Source organism: Acinonyx jubatus, chromosome D4 (assembly GCF_027475565.1).
Source record: "Acinonyx jubatus isolate Ajub_Pintada_27869175 chromosome D4, VMU_Ajub_asm_v1.0, whole genome shotgun sequence".
NCBI lineage: Eukaryota > Metazoa > Chordata > Mammalia > Carnivora > Felidae > Acinonyx > Acinonyx jubatus.
Window position 1 is genome coordinate 9,911,627 of NC_069391.1, and position 22,479 is coordinate 9,934,105.

At 38.9% G+C, this 22,479-nt stretch overlaps 1 protein-coding gene and 1 pseudogene across 9 annotated transcripts in view; one reads left to right on the plus strand and one right to left on the minus strand.

The window, feature by feature from the left end:
* MAPKAP1 (MAPK associated protein 1) overlaps positions 1 to 22,479 on the plus strand; it is a 242,271-nt gene that overhangs the window by 104,612 nt on the left and 115,180 nt on the right. For all 9 annotated transcript variants that reach the window (XM_027035121.2, XM_053204611.1, XM_027035119.2 and 6 more), the window contains one exon: positions 3,520 to 3,692. In XM_027035121.2, the coding sequence (XP_026890922.1) occupies positions 3,520 to 3,692 (173 nt within the window). The remainder of the gene's footprint in view (positions 1 to 3,519; positions 3,693 to 22,479) is intronic.
* Positions 8,919 to 9,046, minus strand: LOC113592912 (uncharacterized; annotated as a pseudogene).

The following is a 22,479-nucleotide window of genomic DNA, read 5'->3' on the forward strand; positions in this document are numbered from 1 at the left end:
CTAAGCCACCTAGACACCCGTTTCCATCCTTTGGCTGTTATCAATAGTGCTGCTATGTACATTTATGTATGTTTTTATGTGAACATGTTTTCAGTTCTCTTTAAGTACACTTAGGAATGGAATTGCTGAGTCATATGGTAACTTTACGTTTAAGTTTTGAGAAACTGACAAACTATTTTTCCACAATGGCTACATCATTTTACAGCTCCACCAACAATATATGAGGGTTCCAACTTGTTCATATCCTTGCTAGCTTTTCTAATTCCTGCTATGAAAAAAATATATATAGAACCATCCTAATGTGAAGTGGTATCTCATTGTGATTTTGATTTGCATTTCCATAACGAATAATGAAGTTGAACAGTTTTTCATGTGCTTATTGACCATTTTCATATTTTCTTTGGAGAAATGTCTATTTAAATTCTTTGCCATTTTAAAGATCGGATGGCTTGTCTTTTTATTGCTTAGTTGTAAGAATTATTTATATATTCTGGGTCCTAAATTTTTGTCAGATATATGATTTGCAAATATTTTCTCCCATTCTGTGGGTTGTCTTTTCACTTTCTTAATAATGTCCTTTGAGGCATGCAAGTTTTTAATTTTTATAAAGTCCTGTTTATTTCATTTGTTGCTTTTGGTGTCATATTAAAGAAATCATTACCTAATCCAAGGACATGAAGAATTTACACCTATGTTTCCTTCTAAAAATTTTGTAGTTTTAGCCTTAAATTTAAAGCTTTGATCCATTTTGAGTTAGTATTTGTAGATGGTGTGAGGTAGAGGTCTAAATTCTTTTTTAAAAATATTTTTGTTTTTTATTTTAGAGCACGAGCAGGAGAGAGGGGCAGAGGGAGAGGGAGAAAGAATCTTAAGCAGGCTCCAGGCACAGCGCAGAGCCCGACATGGGACTCAGTCCCATGACCCTGGGATCATGACCTGAACCAAAATCAAGAGTCAGATGCTCAACCAACTGAGCCACCCAGGCACCCCTAAATTCATTCTTTTGTATGTGGCTGTCCAGTTACTCCCTTTGCTGAAGACTTTTTTCTCTTTTGAAATATATTTTGCAGTAGTCACTAGAACATATAAGGGAGTAGAAGGCAGGAGGAAGAAAGAAGAATCAAGATTACTGATATAAGGAGCTGTGTTAGTGGTGGTAGCATTTACTGAAATGAGGGAGAGTGTTGTTATTTGGAGTAGGATGGAGTGAGGGATAGTGAGAAGTTCAGATTTGAACTTAAGTTTAACTTGTCTGTGATACTTTTCTGCCTATGGTATAGACAGTTTGATGTATGAATTTGGTTCCAGGGAGAAGTTTGAGGTGGAGATAAGGTTTGAGTGTCAAGAGGATATAGATTGTTTTATAGCTCTGGGACTGTGAGAACACTTAAGGAAGAAATATACAGAAAGACAGACACGAGGGAGCCCAAACTAGAGGCCAGAGAATGCTAACAAATAGAGACTCTAGAGGTGAAGGAATCTGCAAAGGAGACTGAAAATCAGAGACCAGAGAGGACTGAAAAAAACCAAGAGTGTAGGTCATGGAAGCAAAGAAAGGGAGAGGCTGATCGTGTAGGAGAAGGTGAAAAAGTAAGTGAAGGATAAAGTCCTTGTGAAAGTGAGAACCAAAGGGACACAGAGCATAAGTAGAGAGATTGCCCTTTAATGAGATGAGTGACACTCCAGTGTAGGGAGTACGTGTTGTTAAATCCAGGTAAGTTTGTCAATTTATTGAGGGGACGATAAGAGTTCCTTTCTGAAAGCTCTTATTTTCTTAATGAAGACTAACATTTGTCTCTGTTGGCAGTACATGAGCGAAGCATAGGAGCTGCGGTCAAGGCAGGCTCATGAGAAGTAGGAAGGGGGAAGGAAAAGTATGCAGTGGTGGTCTTGGCATGAGGTGCAGGTTGGATCAGGAGATGTCATAGGCTTGTCGTACAATGTTGAATGTCTGTTTGAGGTTTATCATAATGAGCTTAAGGTCAAATCAGTCTGTGCAGTTACATGATTTTTCTCCAGCAGTGTTTAGCTGGGGAATGCAGAGAGTTAGGTTCACCAAGGTTGGCATTCTGCCAGTTGAATCCCATGGAGGAAGAGAGTGTTAAAACTGCATTTACAAAGGAATGCTTACAATGGTTGATCAAGTAATCTGGAGGGTGGTGTGGGGAAATAAGGGTGACATCATTTATAGTGGTGGATCAGTAGATTGTAGGTTGAAGAATTTGGGGACTAAAGTGAGATGAAAGTATATTAAAGTATATCCAGTGAATAGACCTTCTAATTTGAGATTTTGGAGTTGGTACAGATCTTTGGTGTACCCACGGCCATAAGTGATTGAAGGTGGAGTGGATGAAAAGGCATGGGTTGACATAGTCTAGGGATTAAGACACTTGGATATTACATGGATTATTCCTTTAGATGGAATTGCCAAGAATAATGATAGGTGTTGGGGTGGGACACAGACTCTTTGGCAAGGGAGGAGCATTTCTGGATGGTCAAGGGAGGAGCATTTCTGGATGGTTGGTGGATAATAGAAACAAAAAAGGGTGGAGAGAGGATAGTGTAGTCGGGAGGTCTTGGGTCTCCAAGGAATAGGGATTTTTGCCAGAAAGGAGAAATAATAATTAGGGAGTAGCAGGGATAAGAATATGTACTCAGCCTCCTGGCCTTGAGGATATGGGGGTTAAAAAAGAAAAATGTGGAACAGTCTTCTGGACAGCAGAGGAAGCAGTGTCCTTAATGACCAGCAGATTTTAATTAAGACAAAGAAGTGAAGGGAGTATTTTTTTTTTAAAGAAGTGGTTTATGGAAGTTTGCTGGTTAGTGTAGGAATTCCACAGGAGAGTGGAAGTTTCAGGAGGGAGAAAGGGTAAATGTGTTGGAGGGATTGAGGGTATATAGAGTAGCGTGGGTGTACTAGTTAGGACAATAATGGAAGACCAGGGACCCTTGAACCTCAGTGCAGATGACTGAAATAAACAGGAGTACTGCATAAGGGAATTAGGCCCTTCACCCCCACCCATCTCTGAGAAGGCAAGCCCTTGGTTCCCGTGCTGTGGGCCTAAAGGCTTCTTCACAGAGTATGGCAGCTGCCCATGCCGCTTATCGCAAAGTCTCAAGGAGTGATGTGGCAGTTTTCAGCTGAGGTCAGGGTCTAATGGTGACTTGTCCAGGGTCACAGTGAGTAACTAGCAAAGCACATCTCCTGACAACCAAACATCAGGTCTGCTTACCACTCTTAATTTGTTTATTTTGGTTTTAGTCCTCATTTACCATACTGCAGGCAGAGCTGGGTCTCTTAGACCATTAGAAAATGAAAATTAAAGAGGGGGAAAAACTCCTTAGAACTAGACAGTGTTTCCCCTCTGGAACCATTTCAGGCTCTCAGGCAGGTCTGTGCCAAAAGGATGAGAAATGGCTGTGCTGCACACAGGCCCTGGCGAGCAGTCATTGCGGCCCAGTAGGGTCTGTGCGACCGTGACCATGTGCGTTACTCCCATGCATGTGTTCTGTCCACAGGGTCATGTCGGCACAACAGCAACCAAGAAGATCGACGTCTACCTCCCCCTGCACTCGAGCCAGGACAGACTTCTGCCAATGACTGTGGTGACAATGGCCAGCGCCAGGGTGCAGGACCTGATCGGGCTCATCTGCTGGCAGTACACAAGTGAAGGACGGGAGCCGAAGCTCAAGTAATCCTTCCTCTTTTTGGCTGCTCTAGTTTCTGGCTGTCTCCGGGCCACCCATGCTGCATTCTGGGCCCGGTCAGTCTTTCTAGGCATTGGCCTGGGAGCCAGACATCCACACGGATCCAGGTCAGGTTGCTCACCAGATCTTGGGCCTGGGTATCCCAGGCTTATCTCAGAGAAATCCGCGTACAGAATAGGCTAATAAGTTTGTGAATCCAGACATGAGACAATATATTTTAGCAGTTTCCAAACCCTTTTATGATGCTTGCTGGTAAAAGTTGCATGGGAGGCAGTAGGAGGGAACTAATAATTGTTGAACCCCTACCATGATTTGGGCAGTAATGCTAAACCTCTGCACACCTGATTTCTCATTTAATTCTCCTGGCTCTCTGAGGTGAGCAGTGTGATCCTTATTCTGCAGAGGCGGAAACTCTGAATCAGAGAATTGATATTTGCTTAAGTTCACGCCATTGGGACATGGCAGAGTCCAGATTTGACTCCCGTTCTGTTTGATGCTAAGGTTTTTGCATTATTTCCTTTAGGTCTGAAGGACCTTGTTGTTAGTCAGTGGTACAGTTTTTCTCTCAATCACTAAGCTCTATTCATGATTAAACAATTATATGAAAAATGTAATGCTTCAAAGTAGAATTTCTACGTGCATATCATGTAAAGTGCTTTGCTGCATCGGTTCCCCCATACTTGAATATCTTATCTGACAGCCATCCTCTTCTGTTTGCTGTGCTCTCTTCAGCAGTAGGACTTACAATACAGCAAAATGTAGTGGATGCCTTCATTTTGGAAATGGATTCTCATGGAGACTTTCTCTTCTCTTAGAATGGTCCAGTCTGTGGTCAGTTGCTTGGTTGCTTTTTCTTCTTGAAATACATTACATTTGCACTTAGAATTATTTTTTCAAGTTCTCATTGACATTGCCTCCACTTTGCCTGAATACACTGTGAATATAATGTTTACTGCTCCTGTGGCAATAGAAAGCCTTTTCGACCACCTAGGCTCAAAAAAAGGCTTGACCAAGGCTGAGCTATAGTGTTACCCTTTTTTCAGCATGAAGTGTAAACAAAGTAGAGAAAGGAGTCAAGGTGCTGGTGACTTTACACATGCTGTCTGAGTTAATTAAGAGATTGCTTAGTGCAGGCACTGAGACCAAGAGACACAAAGGATTGCCTAGGGTCACACGACTAGTAAGGAACAAGAGTCAGGATTTAATTGTGACATACATGTTACAGATGAGGAAACTAAAACTTAGAGAGGCTAAGTCACTTTCCTAAATCACACAGTAAGTGATAGAACTGGCATTAAGCCCTAGGGATCCCTGGCTTCAGAGCCCTGGCTCTTCACTATTACATTATACCCACTATGACTGTGTGTGGGTCATATTAAAACATTCATTGAGTTCCTACTTACTGCAGGCACAGTGCTAGATCTTGACATCCAGAAACGAAAAAGGCAGGTCATGCCATTAGAGAGCTTACTATCTAAGGTAGATAAGCAATAGGAATACAGTACAGTAGCATGTAAAATCAGGTTCTGTGAGAATGTCTGATCCCATATTTGAGGATGAGAATGGAGTCATAATTATACATCTAAGCTGAAACTTGAAGGAGTAGGGAAAGTGATGCAGAGGGGTTGAGAGGAGGGTGTTCTAAAACAGAGGGAAAAGCATGGACTTCTGTTATGATGATCCTTCACATTCAGGCTTTAAATTCCGAATTCTGTTCCAAATACATAGCAATGATAAGTGAAGTATGTTACTGACATACCTGTAGTTGAATAACAAGATAAACATCCTGGTAGGCTAAAAATGGAACCAGGTATGGAAATAGGCAGCATGTGCAGGGAGTTGATTCTTTTAGGGTGGTACTTCCCAAAAAACATGTTGTGATTATTTTCAAGCTTTGGGGTAGCTAGGCAGGGCCTGGGGTGGTTGGAGCCCCAGCTGGCATTTCTGGGTAGGGAAGAGTCTCATCCCTCTACCCATGTACCACACTCATACTGTTATTTTCAAAGTATGCCGTGATGTCAGAAAAGAGTAGGAAACACTGCTTGAGGGTATGGAGACCAGAGGAACTTTGTGCCTGGATAGGGATCAGAGGAAGTCTCACTGCTAGAACCTGGGAGCTGGGATGGGACTGTCCCACTTATGAAAAGAAACTGAACAAAGCTGACTGAGTCTGTGACTTGTTTCAAGTTGTGTTTCTGGGGTGGTAGGGGAATAGAGACAGCAGTGCTACTGGGACCTGGCCATGACATGACTGGGTTTATGATCTCCCTGGTGGTGTTTGCAAGGGATGGGTGTAAGACCTGGTTGTATGGTGGAGGCCTCTGCTTGGACGGGGATGGAAGACGGTGGCAATAACTGTAATAACAAGGAGGCAGGGAGAAGGAGGGAGAGAGAGAAAGAGAGAAACTGTTCGTATTCAAGAGGAGCCAGCAAGTTAAAATTCTCAAACGAGTATAACTACTAAGAAAGACAATAATTAGGAGATGAATTCACTCCCAACAGAATATAGTAAAGCAATCTGCAAATTAACTTCAAATAAATATGTTTAAAATCATCAAAGAGATGAAGGAATAACATCCATGGTAAATTCCTAGGAAATGGTGAAACAAAACTAAGCAGATGAGATTTAACCAGTTAGAAGAGAACCAATTAAAGGTACTGGAAATATAAAATGTGGTTATTAAAGTAACAACAAAAGAGTATATGGGATAAACTCTAGACTGGACACAGTTAAGAGGGACTGAGATGAAAGATACTACCAGTGAATTCAACCTAGGACGTGACACTAACACACAGAGATAAGGAGACACAGAGAATGGAAGATGAGTAAGTTAAGAGACGTGGAGCAAAGATGGAGAGCCCCCCACTTGTGAGGCAGAGAATGGAAGGAATCTCAAGAAACAATATCTGAAGAGAGAATGCCAGAGTATTTCCTAGAACTGGAGGCAGATACAAACTAGTCTTCATATTAAAAGCACATACAAATGAAATGGATGAAGGTTAGCCTTTACAGCAAATTATGCTGGAGCAATGGGACATCCACACACCAAAAAAAAATCAACCTAAACCTCATATACCTTGTAAAAAATTGATTCAAAAATGAATTGAGAATGAAACGTAAAACTTTAAACTTTTAGAAGAAAGAACAGAAAACCTTTGGGACCGAGAGCTAAATGAAGAGTTATTATATATGATACTGAAAGCAGGATCCATATTAGAAAACAAAATGTTAATTAGACTACATTAGAATTAAGAACTTTCCCTTCACAGGAGCATTTGCGTGGCTCAGTTGGTTAAGTGCCAGGTCATGATCTGGCAGTTCGTGAGTTTGAGCCCCACATTCGGCTCTGTGCTGACAGCTCAGAAACTGGAGCCTGCTTTGATTCTGTGCCTCCTTTCTCTGTGTCTGTGCCTCCCCTACTCGCTCTCTGACTCTCTCTGTCAAAAATAAATAAACGTTAAAAACAAACAAAAAAAGAACTTTCCCTTTACAAAAGATCCTTACTTTCTTTTTCCACTCCAGAAGCTGTCAGACAGCCATTCTGCCTTCTCCTTTCCCATGGGCCTAGAGTCTTCAGCTTTACCTGGCCAAGGGAGACAGAGCACGGTGGTGAGGTGGGGAGATGGGCCTGTTGCAAAGAGTCAAAACAGTAGAATTTAGGGCAAAAACACATCAATAGGGATATTTTGGTAAACTACGTAATGAAAAAAAGGAATAGCCCCACCAAGATAACATAATGCTTCTGACTGCATATGCACCTAGCAGTATAGTACCAAAATATTGTAAGGGAATTGTAAAGTGGCATTGAGTGATCCATAGTCAAAATGGGAAATTTTGATGCATTCCTACCAAAAACTGATAAAGAGATGAAAAATAAGTGAGGATTAAGGAAGATTCAAACAATTTAATTACAATTCCAAACCCCCAAAGTAGAGATTATCTCTTGTACTAGTTTGTAAGCCTCTGAAATTGAATAAATCTTATTAATATTTATATTCCTGAGGTATCCAGCATGTTCACGTTTTTTAATAGTTGCTCTGTAAGTATATTGTGAATTGCAAAGTTACATTGATTCTGAAGAAACCATTGATCCTTTGAAATTTTTTGCAATCCTCATGTAACAGTGGATTTCACAGTTTTGTTTGGTATAAGACAATCTATAAAGTAAATCCCTGGGATCTCTTCCTATCAGACAGTACAGTACAAGGTATTTTCTTCCTGACCTATTTGTACTTAAAGTGTTAGAATAGATCCTTCTTTGATCTTTTCCAGTGGGTTTGCCCTGCAAAGAGCTCTTCACTCACAGGGGGCCAAATTGCTAGATGCATGGTTTCAGTCTGGTTGTTAAGAAAACAGTTTATTTAGAAATACTGCTCTCCTGTTTCTGTGCCTTGAAAACTATCAATAGTAGTAGGCTTTGGCCCCAGGGAAGGAATGGAGAATTTGGCTAGAATTTTTGGCCTCCTTTACTCTTCTACCTGTTAACTCTTGAGCAAGATGGAATGTGGTACTTTAGCTAATTTCCTGCTTTTTTCATACCCTGATTTTAGGAAAAACATTTGTAAGAAATGAACTGAAATCATTTCAGTCTCTAGGTAGTTGAATTTTTATACTTTGTTGTGTAGATTCATGTTTATTGAATTTTCATCAGGAATCGTGGCCTGTAAAATTTCTGCTTAGAAATTTATTTGTTTATTTATTTATAGGGGCTTACTATACAATGAACTTTCATAAATATTTTGTGGATTCTGGAAACATTCTCTGTAGGTTATAGAATTCATTATATTCTTATTAAAATGATATATTTAATTACTATTACATTCTTATATTTTTGACTGTTCGGTCTATGGATGATTAAGAGAAATGAATTGATGTTTCCATTTTCTTGTTTGTTTTTGTCAGTTTCCCCTATGATTTCAACAGTTTCCACTTTACATATTGCAGCGCACAAAAATGTTCGTGCATTTCATATCTTTATTGTGAGTTGTACTTTTTTCAATATAAAACAGCCCTCTTTGTTTTATGAATTGTGTGTCCTGCCCTTTTCTTTGCTTTATTTCAGTAATAGGAGCTTTTCCACCTCCTGTTCTTCACGTTTTTCTAATCTGTCTTTGTTCAGCCTATTACCTTTGCCTTTTTGTTTTAGATATGTTGAATAATTTTGTGAGGTTTTTCTTTTTTAAACCTGCCTAAATCACTATCTTTTTTTTTTTTTTTTTTTTTAAGATTTTATTTTTAAGTGATCTCCACATCCAGTGTGGGACTTGAACTCTCAATTAGCAATAATCGCGCCTCGGATAAACCTCATTGGCTACAATACTGCCACTGCACAAAGCTGAACTCTCAACCTCAAGTTCAAGAGTCACTGACTGAGCCAGCCAGGCGCCCCTAAATCATTGTCTTTTTTATAGGGGAGTTTCTCTTACTAAACATTTTTTTTTAATGTAAAATTTATTGTCACATTGGTTTCCATACAACACCCAGTGCTCATCCCAACAGGTGCCCTCATCAATACCCATAATCCACCCTCCCCTCCCTCCCACCCCCCCCATCAACCCTCAGTTTGTTCTCAGTTTTTTTTTTTAATTTTTTTTTTCCAACGTTTATTTATTTTTGGGACAGAGAGAGACAGAGCATGAATGGGGGAGGGGGCAGAGAGAGAGGGAGACACAGAATCGGAAACAGGCTCCAGGCTCCGAGCCATCAGCCGAGAGCCTGACATGGGGCTCGAACTCACAGACCGCGAGATCGTGACCTGGCTGAAGTCGGACGCTTAACCGACTGTGCCACCCAGGCGCCCCTGTTCTCAGTTTTTAAGAGTCTCTTATGGTTTGTCTCCCTCCCTCTCTAACCTTTTTTTTTTTTTTTTCTTCTTTTTTTCTTCTTTTTTCCCTTCCCTCCCCCATGGTCTTCTGTTAAGTTTCTCAGGATCCACATAGGAGTGAAAACATATGGTATCTGTCTTTCTCTGTATGATTTATTTCACTTAGCATAACACTCTCTGGTTCTATCCACGTTGCTACAAAAGGCCACATTTCATTCTTTCTCATTGCCACGTAGTATTCCATTGTGTATATAAACCACAATTTCTTTATCCATTCATCAGTTGATGGACATTTAGGCTCTTTCCATAATTTGGCTATTGTTGAAAGCGCTGCTATAAACATTGGGGTACAAGTGCCCCTATGCATCAGCACTCCTGTATCCCTTGGGTAAATTCCTAGCAGTGCTATTGCTGGATCGTGAGTAGATCTATTTTTAATTTTTTGAGGAATCTCCACACTGTTTTCCAGGGTGGCTGCACCAGTTTGCATTCCCATCGACAGTGCAAGAGGGTTCCCGTTTCTCCACATCCTCTCCAGTATCTGTGGTCTTCTGATTTGTTCATTTTAACTACTCTGACTGGCGTGAGTGTGGTTTTGATTTGTATTTCCCTGATGAGGAGCGACGTTGAGCATCTTTTCGTGTGCCTGTTGGGCCATCTGGATGTCTTCTTTAGAGAAGTGTCTATTCATGTTTTCTGCCCATTTCTTCACTGGATTATTTGTTTTTCAGGTTTTGGATACTAGCCCTTTGTCCGATATGTCATTTGCAAATATCTTTTCCCATTCCGTCGGTTGCCTTTTAGTTTTGTTGGTTGTTTCCTTTGCTGTGCAGAAGCTTTTTATCTTCATGAGGTCCCAATAGTTCATTTTTGCTTTTAATTCCCTTGCCTTTGGAGATGTGTCAAGTAAGAAATTGCTGCGGCTGAGGTCACAGAGGTTTTTTCCTGGTTTCTCCTCTAGGGTTTTGATGGATTCCTGTCTCACATTCAGGTCCTTTATCCATTTTGAGTTTATTTTTGTGAATGGTGTAAGAAAGTGGTCTAGTTTCATTCTTCTGCATGTTGCTGTCCAGTTCTCCCAGCACCATTTGTTAAAGAGACTGTCTTTTTTCCATTGGATATTCTTCCCTGCTTTGTCAAAGATTAGTTGGCCATACTTTTGTGGGTCCAATTCTGGAGTCTCTATTCTATTCCATTGGTCTATGTGTCTGTTTTTGTGCCAATACCTTGCTGTCTTGATGATTACAAGTTTGTAGTAGAGGCTAAAGTCTGGGATTGTGATGCCTCCCGCTTTGGTCTTCTTCAATATTACTTTGGCTATTCAGGGGTCTTTTGTGGTTCTATACAAATTTTAGGGTTGCTTGTTGTAGCTTTGAGAAGAATGTTGGTGCAATTTTGATGGGATTGCATTGAATGTGTAGATAGCTTTGGGTAGTATTGACATTTTAACAATATTTATTCTCCCAATCCATGAGCACGGAATGTTTTTCCATTTCTTTCTATCTTCTTCAATTTCCTTCATAAGCTTTCTATAGTTTTCATCATACAGATCTTTTACATCTTTGGTTAGGTTCATTCCTAGGTATTTTATGATTCTTGGTGCAATTGTGAATGGGATCAGTTTCTTTATTTGTCTTTCTGTTGCTTCATTTCTCTTACTAAATTTTATCTTCACTATTGATGTGTTAGTTTCATGTTAGTCAACTTGTTTTAAGCTTGTTTTTTTAATGCTTTCTTTGTTGTTGTTTTCTGTTTTTATTTACTTAAAATTCTGAAGTCAGTTACCCATAAGATTTTTAAAACATTTTTTATATTTATTTATTTATTTTTAAATGTTTATTTTTGAGAGAGATAGAGATAGAGCACGAGTTGGAGAGGGGCAGAGAGAGAGGGAGACACAGAATCCAAAGCAGGCTCCAGGGTCTGAGCTGTTAGCACAGGGCCCAACATGGGGCCCAAACCAGCGGATCACGAGGTCATGACCTGAGCTGAAGTCGGACACTTAACTGACTGAGCCACCAAGGCACCCCAAAACATTTTTTAAATAGGCTTTTTTGTTTTAATTTTTTTTATATTTATTTATTTTTGAGAGTGAGCGAAACAGAGCATGAGCAGGGGAGGGGCAGAGAGAGAGAGAGGAAGACAGAATCTGAAGCAGGCTCCAGGCTCCCAGCTGTCAGCACAGAGCCTGTTGCGGGGCTCGAACCCACAAATGGTGAGATCAGGACCTGAGCCAAAGTCAGACGCCCAACCAACTGAGCCACCCAAGCGCCCCATAAATAGGCTTTATTTTTTAGAGTGGTTTTAGGTTTATGGAAAAACTGCACAGGAAGTTCAGAGTTGCTACACATCTCATTCATGACACTTGTTTTCCCCTGTTATTAACACCTTGCATTGGTGGAGTACATTTGTTAACAATTGATGAACCAATATTGATACATTATTATTAACTAAAGACAATAGTTTACATATTAGGGTTCACTCTTTGTGTTGTTCAGTTATTTATTTATTTATTTATTTATTTTAGTTTATTTATTTGTAATCTCTACACTCAGTGTGGAGCTCAGACTCACAACCATGAGATCAAGAGTCTCCCACTCTCCTGACTTAGCCAGCCAGGCTCTGATGATTGCATCATCGCTAATTGTTTCACTGCCCTAAAAATGCCCCCATGCTCCACCTTCTCATTCTTCCCTGTTCACCTTTAGCAACCACTTATCATTTTATTGTGCCTACCATTTTGCATTTTCCAGAATGTCAGGTGGTTGCAATCCTACTATACGTAGCCTTTTCGGACTGTTGTTTTCCCTTAGCAATATGTATTTAAGGTATTTAAGGTTCCTTCATGTCTTTTTGTGGCTTGATAGTTCATCTCTTTATATTGCTGAATAATATTCCATGGCATGAATGTACCATAGTTTTTCCATTCACCTGTTGAAGGACAGCTTGGTTACTTCCAATCTTTATAGTAAATCTGCTATAAACATTTATGGCAGGTTTTCATGTAGATGTGAAGTTTTCAGTTCATTTTACGAATACCTAAGAGTGCAGTTGCTGGATTGTATGATAAGCCTTTGTTTATTAAATAGCTTTCTAAGAAGCTGTCCAAATGTCTTCCAAAGGGTTGTACCATTTGACATTTCCATCATCAACACATGGGAGTTCCTTTTGCTACAAATCCTTTCCAGCATTTGGTTTTGTAAACGTTTTGCATTTTAGCTATTTTACTAGGTGTCCAGTGGTATCCCATTTTTGTTTTAATTTGCAGTTCCCTAAGGAAGTGGTCTTGAACATTTTTTCACATGCTTTTTGACACCTATCTGTATTCTTTGGTGAGCTGTCTGTTCAGGTGTTTGGTCAGTTTTTTTGTTTTTGTTTTTGTTTTTGTTTTTAATTTATATCCAAGTTACTTAGTATATAGTGCAACAGTGATTTCAGGAGCAGATTCCTTAATGCCCCTTACCCATTTAGCCCACCCACCCCCCCCACAACCACTCTAGTAACCCTGTTTGTTCTCCATATTTAAGAGTCTCTTATGTTTTTCCCCCCTCCCTATTTTTATTTTTGCTTCCCTTCCCTTGTGTTCATCTGTTCTGTATCTTACAGTCCTTATATGAGTGAAGTCATATGATATATGTCTTTCTCTGACTAATTTCGCTTAGCATAATAATACCCTCTAGTTTCACGTAGTTGCAAATGGCAAGATTTCATTCTTTTTGATTGCCGAGTAATACTGCATTATATATATATATAATGGAGTATTATATATATATATATATAATGGAGCATTACACACACACACACGCACACGCACACCACATCTTCTTTATTCATTTATCCATTGATGGATATTTGGTCTCTTTCTATACTATGGCCATTGTCAATACTGCTGCTATAAACATTGGGGTGTGTGTGCCCCTTTGAAAACAGCATTCCTGTATCCCTTGGATAAATACCTAGTAGTGCCATTGTTGGGTCATAGGGTAGTTCTATTTTTAATTTTTTGAGGAACCTCCATGTTTTCCAGAGTGGCTGCACCAGTTTGCATTCCCACCAGCAGTGCCGAAGAGATCCTCTTTCTCTGCATCCTTGCCAACATCTGTTGTTGCCTGAGTTGTTCATGTTAGCCATTCTGACAGGTGTGAGGTGGTATTTCCTTGTGGTTTTGATTTGTATTTCCCTGATGATGAGTGATGTTGAGCATTTTTTCATGTGTCGGTTGGCCATCTGGATGTCTTCTTTGAAGAAGTGTCTATTCATGTGTTCTGCCCATTTCTTCACTGGATTATTTGTTTTTTGGGTGTTGAGTTTGATAAGTTCTTTATTGATTTTGGATACTAACCCTCTGTCTGATATGTCGTTTGCAAATATCTTCTCCCATTCCGTCGGTTGCCTTTTAGTTTTACTGATTGTTTCCTTCTCTGTGAAGAAGCTTTTTATTTTGATGAGGTCCCAATAGTTCATTTCTGCTTTTGTTTCCCTTGCCTCTGGAGACTGGTGAGTAAGAGTTGCTGCGGCCAAGATCAAAGAGGTTTTTCCGCTTTCTCCTTGGGGATTTTGATGGCTTCCTGTCTTACCTTGAGGTCTTTCATCCATTTTGAGCTTATTTTTGTGTATGGTGTAAGAAAGTGGTCCAGGTTCACTCTTCTGCATGTCGCTGTCCAGTTTTCCCAGCACCACTTGCTGAAGAGACTGTCTTTATTCCATTGGATCTTCTTTCCTGCTTTGTCAAAGATTAGTTGCCCATACATTTGTGGGTCCATTTCTGGGTTCTCTATTCTGTTCCACTGATCTGAGTGTCTGTTTTTGTGCCATGGCCAATTTTTTAATCAGGTGGTTTTCTTACTGATTTTTTTTAGAGTTCTTTGTCTATTTATCAGATATGTGTTTTGTAGGGATTTTTTTCCCTAATCGGTGGCTTATCATTTCATTTTCTTAACAGCATCAACTCCAACTTACCAGTTTTTTCTTTCATAGATTGTGTTTTGGTGTTGTGTCTAAAAAGTAATTACCAAACCCAGGGTTATCTAGATTTTCCTGTATGTTATCCTCTAGAAGTTTTATGTGATTTTTGCTTTACGTTTAGGCCTGTGATACATTTTGAGTTAATTTTTGTTAAAGGTGTAAGGTCTGTGTCTAGATTTAATCATTTTTGCATGTGAATACCCACTTGAAAAGATTATCCTTTCTCCATTCCTTTTGCTGCTTTGCTCCCAAAGCCTTTGCTCCTTTGTCAAATATCAGTTGACTATAGTAATGTAGATCTATTTTTGACATATAACATTTTTTTAAGCGTTCCTTTTTAATTTATATTTAATCGGATTCAAGAGTGAAACAGTATCTTTTGAGTAACACCCATTCGTGAAAGAGAGAGAAATAAAATTCAGTGAGATTTTATCCTGTCAAGAACTTGAGGTGGGAGGTATATACTGCTCTTTGCACAGAACCACATTTACTCTACTTCATAGTTAATTTAAGGGATTTTTTTTAAGGGTAATTTTGACTAGCCCCAATTTTGTGCAGAGACTGTAGTCATATGTTCTGACTCTATGGTACACAAGAATGGCTGTTCTTTGCCTTCTTCTGTTCAGCTGTCCCTTTAACATTCAACATATTTCACTGGTCTCTTATTTACTGTTGCTCTTTATCAGCTACTGACAGGTGAGCTACTAAAAGCCTGAAGAGTTTTGCGATAGTCCAGAAGCTGGAGTAGTAGACTTTTGAGATTATTGCATTGCTCAGTGAGTGGGAGTGTCTGGCAATAGAGCAGTGCTGTCCAAAAGAAATATAATGCAATCACCTCACACCTGTTAGAATGGCTATCATCAAAAAGACAAGATATAACAAGTGTTGGCGAGGATATGGAGAAAAGAAAGCCCTTGTGCACTGTTGCTAGGAATGTGAAGAGGTGCAGCCACAATGGAAAGCAACATGGAGGATCCTCAAAAAATGAAAACTAGAACTACCATGTGCTCTAGTAATTCCCCTTCTGGGTATATATCCAAAGGAAATGAAAACAGGATCTTGAAGAGATATCTACACTCCCTTGTTCATTGCAACACTGTTCACAATAGTTAAGATATGGAAGCAACCTGAATGTCTGTCTATGGATGAAAAGATAAGATAAAGAAATCCTGCCGTCTGCAACAACATGGATTGACCTTGAGAGCGTTATGCTGAAAGAGATAAATCAGAGAAAGACAAATACCGCATGATGTCACATATATATGGACTCTAAAACTGAACTCACAGAAACAGAGATTAGAATGGTGGTTACCACGGACTGGGGGATGGGGGAAGGGTGGGAAATACTGGTCAAAAACTACAGACTTCCAGTTAGAAAATGAATAAGCTTTGGAGATCTAATGTACAGCATTGCAATTATAGTCAATAATACTATTTTATATACTTGAAAATTGCTAAGAGAGTAGACCATTAGTATTCTTATCACAAAAAAGAAATGGTAACTATGTGATGTGTTGGAGGTGTTAGCTAACTAACCCTACTTGGTGGTAATTGTTTTATAATACATAAGTGTATCAAATACACGTATTTTACAAATTGATTACCAGGAATATACTTTCACGACGTTATATTTCAGTTATATCTCAAAGCTGGAAAAAATACATAAAGCAAGCTGCAAATGTGAGCCATGTTTACAATTTGAAATTTTCTAATAACCACATTTTTAAAAGTTTCCAAAAGATGGGTGAAATTTATTTCCCTAATAATTATTATAATTGAAGTAATTTTTATAATTTTCATGGGTTATATTTTCTTTAACCCATTGTATCTAAAATATTATTATTTCAACATGTTATTGACAAAATTAAGGAGATTTTTAATGTTCTTTTTGGTCATAAGTTTTAAAAATTCAGTGTTTCTTTGCTATATACAGTCAATTCAGACTAGCCATAGTTCAAGTGCTCGCTAGCTACATGTTGGAGAATGCAGCTGTAGAGTATACCAAGACGCGGAGTTCACTGGGTTTGCTTCATTCTGACATACCCTCAGCTTCTCAGAGCCCTTGGGAAACTGGGGTTTTGTAGATCGATCACTGAAGTTTATTTCATTCATTGTCACACTTTATTTTAATAATTTTTCATAGAGATTCTCTAAAATGTGTTAATATTTCCCCGTCTTTTTTTTTTTTTTAAACGTTTATTTATTTTTGAGACAGAGGGAGACAGAGCATGAATGGGGGAGGGTCAGAGAGAGGGAGGGAGACACAGAATCTGAAACAGGCTCCAGGCTCCGAGCTGTCAGCACAGAGCCTGACACGGGGCTTGAACTCACGAACCGCGAGATCATGACCTGAGCCGAAGTCAGACGCTTAACCAACTGAGCCACCCAGGCGCCCCTTTCCCCGTCTTCTTAATTGGAGTATAACATAGTGGGATCCAAAGCTGTAGTCTGTGTTTGAATTCTGGCATTAACACTTATCATCAGCATGGTCTTGGATGGATTGATTACTTCAGTCCTATGTACTGTAGTTATCTTGTGTGTAAAATGAGGATAGAAGCTTCTTAACAGGGTAATTAGGAAAATAAAATGAGAAAATACATGGCAAGTGCTCAGGAAATGTTTATTTCTGTTGCTGTCAAATACTGTAACTACAGCCAGCTACTGCTACAAGCAATACTGGTAGTAGTTCAGCAACAGTAGTATAACTTAGCTCTTTCTGAATGATTCAGAGAATGCACTATGCTATGATACAGTGGTGCCCTTGTGGGCTTATGTAAGCATATAAGAATATTTGACCTTCCATTATGTTTTCTGACAACTTTGCAATTTGAATTCTTTATATTTCCCCATTTTTGCATCTACATGACCACTTCTGTCTGCTCTCCTCCCCTTTGTAGGTTGCTGCTTCTAATTTATATTCCTTAGACTCCTCATTGAGAAGCACTTACCTAGATAATACAGCCTAAGAGAGGCCCTTCCCATTCTGACCCTCAGCTGTGATCCCATGCATCCTACAGATCACATTCTTTAACTGGCAGCTTCTTGACACTGATACCCTGTCTGCTTTTCCTGTTTCTTCAATCAGAAATGCCTTTCTCACTCTTCTCCTCTTGATATCCAGCTTAATCTTGAAGCCTTCAGTTCTTTGTTATTCCTTCATTCAGCAAATATTTATGATGGAGTTTCAGGCCTTAGGTATTGAGGATAAAATGAAGAACAAGAGAAATGTGATCGCTGCACTCAAAAAATGTGCAGTTTGATGGGGAAGAAGAAATTATCAATTGTAAGAGCACTTTGTAACTGGCTCGTTTCACTCACATTTGTATTCATTAATACATTCAATAAATATTTATTGAGTGTTTGTTATATACCATGCATTTTGCTGGGTATATACAATGGTGAGTAGAGCCAGACACGGTCTCTCTTTCATGAATTCAACAATATAGTGAGAGAAATGGGCAAATAATTCAAATAATTATATCAAATAATTAAGCCAAATAATGTTTGCATAAAAACTGAGTTGAGTAATCTGAAGGAAAGGAATGCCATTTATGAGAGCCTGGCCTTGGGAGTCAGGGAGAAATTCCCTGAGAAAGTGATACCAGAGGTATTTGGCAGGGGGAGGTTCCTGGCAGATGGAACTGCATGGCAATGACACTGTGGCAGGAGGAAGCAGTGACACTGTGGTAGGGGACTAACAAAGGCCAGCATGGCTGGAACACAAAATAGGGAAGAGAAAATAGGATGGATGAGATTGAAAGATGGGCAGGGTCCACAGTGGAGATTGAGGGAAGAGGACAGATTCTGGGAATATTTAAGAGGTGAAATTCATAGGACTTAGGGATGAATTAGATATGAGAAGTATGAGAGAGGAGAGGTACCAAAGGTGACTCCCTAGATTTCTGACTTGCACAACTTGTATTGTGCTGCTCACTGAATTAGGGGGCTTTGGAAGACTGGGTGTTAATTCGGTTTTTTAATGTGTGTCGGGGAGTGGGAGGAGCAGCACGAGTTTTGTCTTCTTTTCGAGATGACTTTGCTATACCTAAGAGAAGTTTTCAAATAGTTGTTTATACTTGCATGTTTGAAGTTTAGAAGAGAGAACTATGAGCTAGGAATGTGAATGTAGGAGTCCTATGCATAGAGAGATTAACTGGAGTCTCCAGCATGTGTAAGTGAAGAAAGAGAAGGGCCTAAGACTGGACATTGAAAAACTAGGTAGATGGTGGTGCTGAAATAGGGTGTCCTAGAGAAGAAATAGAGGTGAAGGAAGAGTTTGGTTTAGGATGAAATGAAGGCTGAGATGACTTGAGAGTTGTCCATGTGATGAAGAAGTCTTGTAAGCAGTAGGATAGTTATAAGTTTGGAGGCTGGACGTTGTCTATTTTATTGTTTTGTTTTCCTTAGTCCCTAACACAATGCTTAGCAAATAGCAAGTACTCAATAAGTGATTTGTGGAATGGATGAGAGAACATAGGAACATTCAGATTCAGAGATGTAGACTAAACTTACCACCCATGCCATTGCCAGGGAAGAAGCCCTTCTCCACGTGTCTGCTTAGACAAGCTTCTGACGGTATACAAACCTTTATTCATCAAAAAACACCGAGTTAGATTGTCTCAACCTGGTCACATATTTAAGTGATAGATGAAGGTTTGGGAATACTGTTTACAAACACTGTCTTCATTGAGCTGCACAGAAATATTGCTCATTGTCAACATTTTCCAAGAGCCAGAGTCCTCACACTTACTAGGTAATGAATGGGTAGATATGAACACATTAGAATGCCTGCTTTGTGTCATGACCCAGGCTAAGCATTTTACATATATTATCTCCTTCCTTATAATACCTCTGTAACTCTTAGATAACAATAGAGAAGCTGAGAATCAGGAATTTAAGGTAATGCCCAAGATCATGTATTTAGTAAGTGGCAGACAGAGTCAGGATTTGAACCCAGGTTTGACTCCATTTCTCTTGCTCTTAACGACTATGTTATACAAAGCAATGAATTTCTTTTCCTGATAGCATCTGGAGACATAGGCATTTGAGATTTTCCTCCATCCCTCCCATCCATCCATCCATCCATCCATCCATCCATCCATCTTTTTATTCTTGCAGTCATTCACTCAGCAAACATTTAGATGTTGTCTGTACCATCCCAGGTACTATACTAGGCACTGGGGATATAATCAATCATAAAATAAAGCTTATGGCCTCAAGATTTAGGCTAATATATGAGGCAGACACCAAATCACACAATTTTAGCTCCATTGTCCTTGAGACTTGCTATAATAGTAGACATAATAGAATGCTGTGAGGACATAGAAAAGGGCTCTTCTAATTCTGCCAGAAGTTGGAGGCTTGGGTTGAGTAGGGGTGAGAGGAATGTTAGGGAAGTCTTCCCAGTAGAATGGATACTTGAGCTAAATCTCAAAAGATGACTGGATAGACTAGGAATAGAGAGCCTCTGGGCTGAGAGGCCGGCATGAATAGTAACAGGAGCTAGCATGTATATATGCTAGGACCTGATTAGGATACTGCAAGCATGTGGTGTGAATGGAGCCTAAGGTGTGTGTTCTGAAATGTCAGGAGATTGAGTTGAAAGCAGGGCAAAATATACTGGAAGGCTTTATGGAACCCAGGTACTATTAACGGTCTCTTTTGTTTTTATTTGAAAGGTTGCAAAAGGTTTTAAACAGGGAAGTGACAGTATCATATTGTGTTTCGGAAAGATCCTACTGGACCTTTTCAAGGTCAGTTTGTAATAGAATGAACGAGTTTCTGAAACTTAGAATTTTGCCAAGTGAATTTGTTTTAAAAATGTCCGGTTCAGAACAATATGAAAAGAGGACTTCCCAGAAATGCCAGAATGATAGAATTAGCAAACAAGGATGTTAAAATAGCTATTATAAACATGTTCCATATGTTCAAGATAATACAGGGAAACATGAACATGATGAGGAAAGAAGTAGAAGATATTTAAGAAAACCTAGATGGAACTTCTAGAGATGAAAAGTATAGTATCTGAAATGGAAACTATACTGTGTGAGTTTAAGAGCAGATTAGACACTGCAAAAGGAAAAAAATCAATGAACTTGAAGACATAGCAATAGGAACTATCTAAAAAAGGAGCTCAGATGAAACACTATGAAGGTCTTGCTTTCATTTGGAAATCAGTGGGCATTTTCTCCTTAGAACTTCTTTGCCAGAAAATTTAGACTTAACTATTCTTGTGTGATGTGGTTGTGGCTTGACAAACCTTAAAATGTTATTTATCAATTTTCACTTTACATTTATGGAGTTTATTTTGGAGAAGAGGAAATCTTGACAGTCTTAAAAGTCTTTTCTCTGACTTCAAAGAGATGAACTTCTGAGCTGCAATCCTCAGGGCCTTTTTTCTCTTGATAATGTCTGATGCACTGTTTATAATGATTTTGTCATCAAAATAAATAGCAAGACCCAAGTAATAAGAGTTCTGGACATTGCAGAATCATGTGCTCTTTTTATTTTTCATCCAAAAAACCTCCCCAAAAATTCCATCTGTCCGGCCATCATGCTTAAGTACATTTTGCATGTTTTGAAGATAAAAGTGAATTTTTATGAGCAAATTGAACATGTCAGATCACATTTGGGAGAAATCTAGGATGCTTCCTGGAATGCTCCTGAATTTTCATATATGAATTAAATACCATCTATATATGGACTACAGGCTTTTGTCTCTTCATAAAAGCCAAACTGGCCTTGGAATGTGAAATGAATATTGATCAACAATTAAATGAAATAAATTTTTCTAATGCAAAATTTTGTTAGCCTTATTTGTGGAAACATGAATAAGTGAAATTCAATTAATTGTACTCATTAACGCTTTGGAGATTTAGATATATGTTTATTTATACATACATTTATTTGTATAAATATAAAATCTCCAAAGCGTTAATGAGTACATTTAATGACAGAGTGTGTGTGTGTATGTATGTGAGAGCGAGAGAGAGAGAGAGAGAGAGAGAGAGAGAGAGACAGAGAGAGAGATCTGTCCATCCTCCAGAAGGATCTCTTTTTGGCAACAGGCTTCATTTTGCATCCATTCACCGTTCTAACTTCCAGTCTTCTCACAAATATCATTGTCCCTGGAAGGGCCTGCTTTTTCCATGCTAACCCAATTCTAAAATTAAGCCTCTTTTTTTAGACACCTATGTCTTTTTAAGACACCTATGTTTTTATTGCAACATTATTTACCATAACCAAGATACAAAACAACCCACGTTTTCTTCAATAGATGAATGGATAAAGAAGATGTAATGTGATATATATGTGATATAGACACATGTATACATATATATAAATGAAAAAATAGCCAAAAAAAAAAAAAAAGAATGAAATCTTGCCACTTGCAACAACATGGATGGATCTAGAGGGTATAACTAAGTGAAATAAGTCAGAGAAAGACAAATACCATATGATCTCATTCATATGTGGGATTTAAGAAAGCAAATGAAAAAGATAAAAGAGACCAAAAAAAAGACTCTTAAATACAGAGAACAAACTGGTGGCTATTAGTCTTTTATCATTACTCAATCCCTGATAGTGACTCACAACTAGGACTTTTAGTGTTCTCTATCTCATGCTGTCCCCCATGCTTCTGTTAGTTAATTCTGCTTCTGTGTGATCAAAAGCTTAAGAGTGGTAGAAGAAATTTTGACAAAATGAGAATCTTTCTTCATGCCAGCTACTGTACAGTTAATTAACTCATATAATCCTTATGAGATCCTTATGCAGCAGGTATGTATGGTTATTTTCTCCATAAATTCCAGGACTCGATAGAGAAAATGACCACTTAGGAATCAGGGGATGTGGGTGAGGCAGGAGATGCTGAGTCTCTAGAACAGGTGATTCTACAGTGGGGTGAGAGATTTCCCAACCTTTGTACTGTTCTGTATTTCTAAATTGTTCCATGTTTCTAATCATGCATTACCCTTATCAA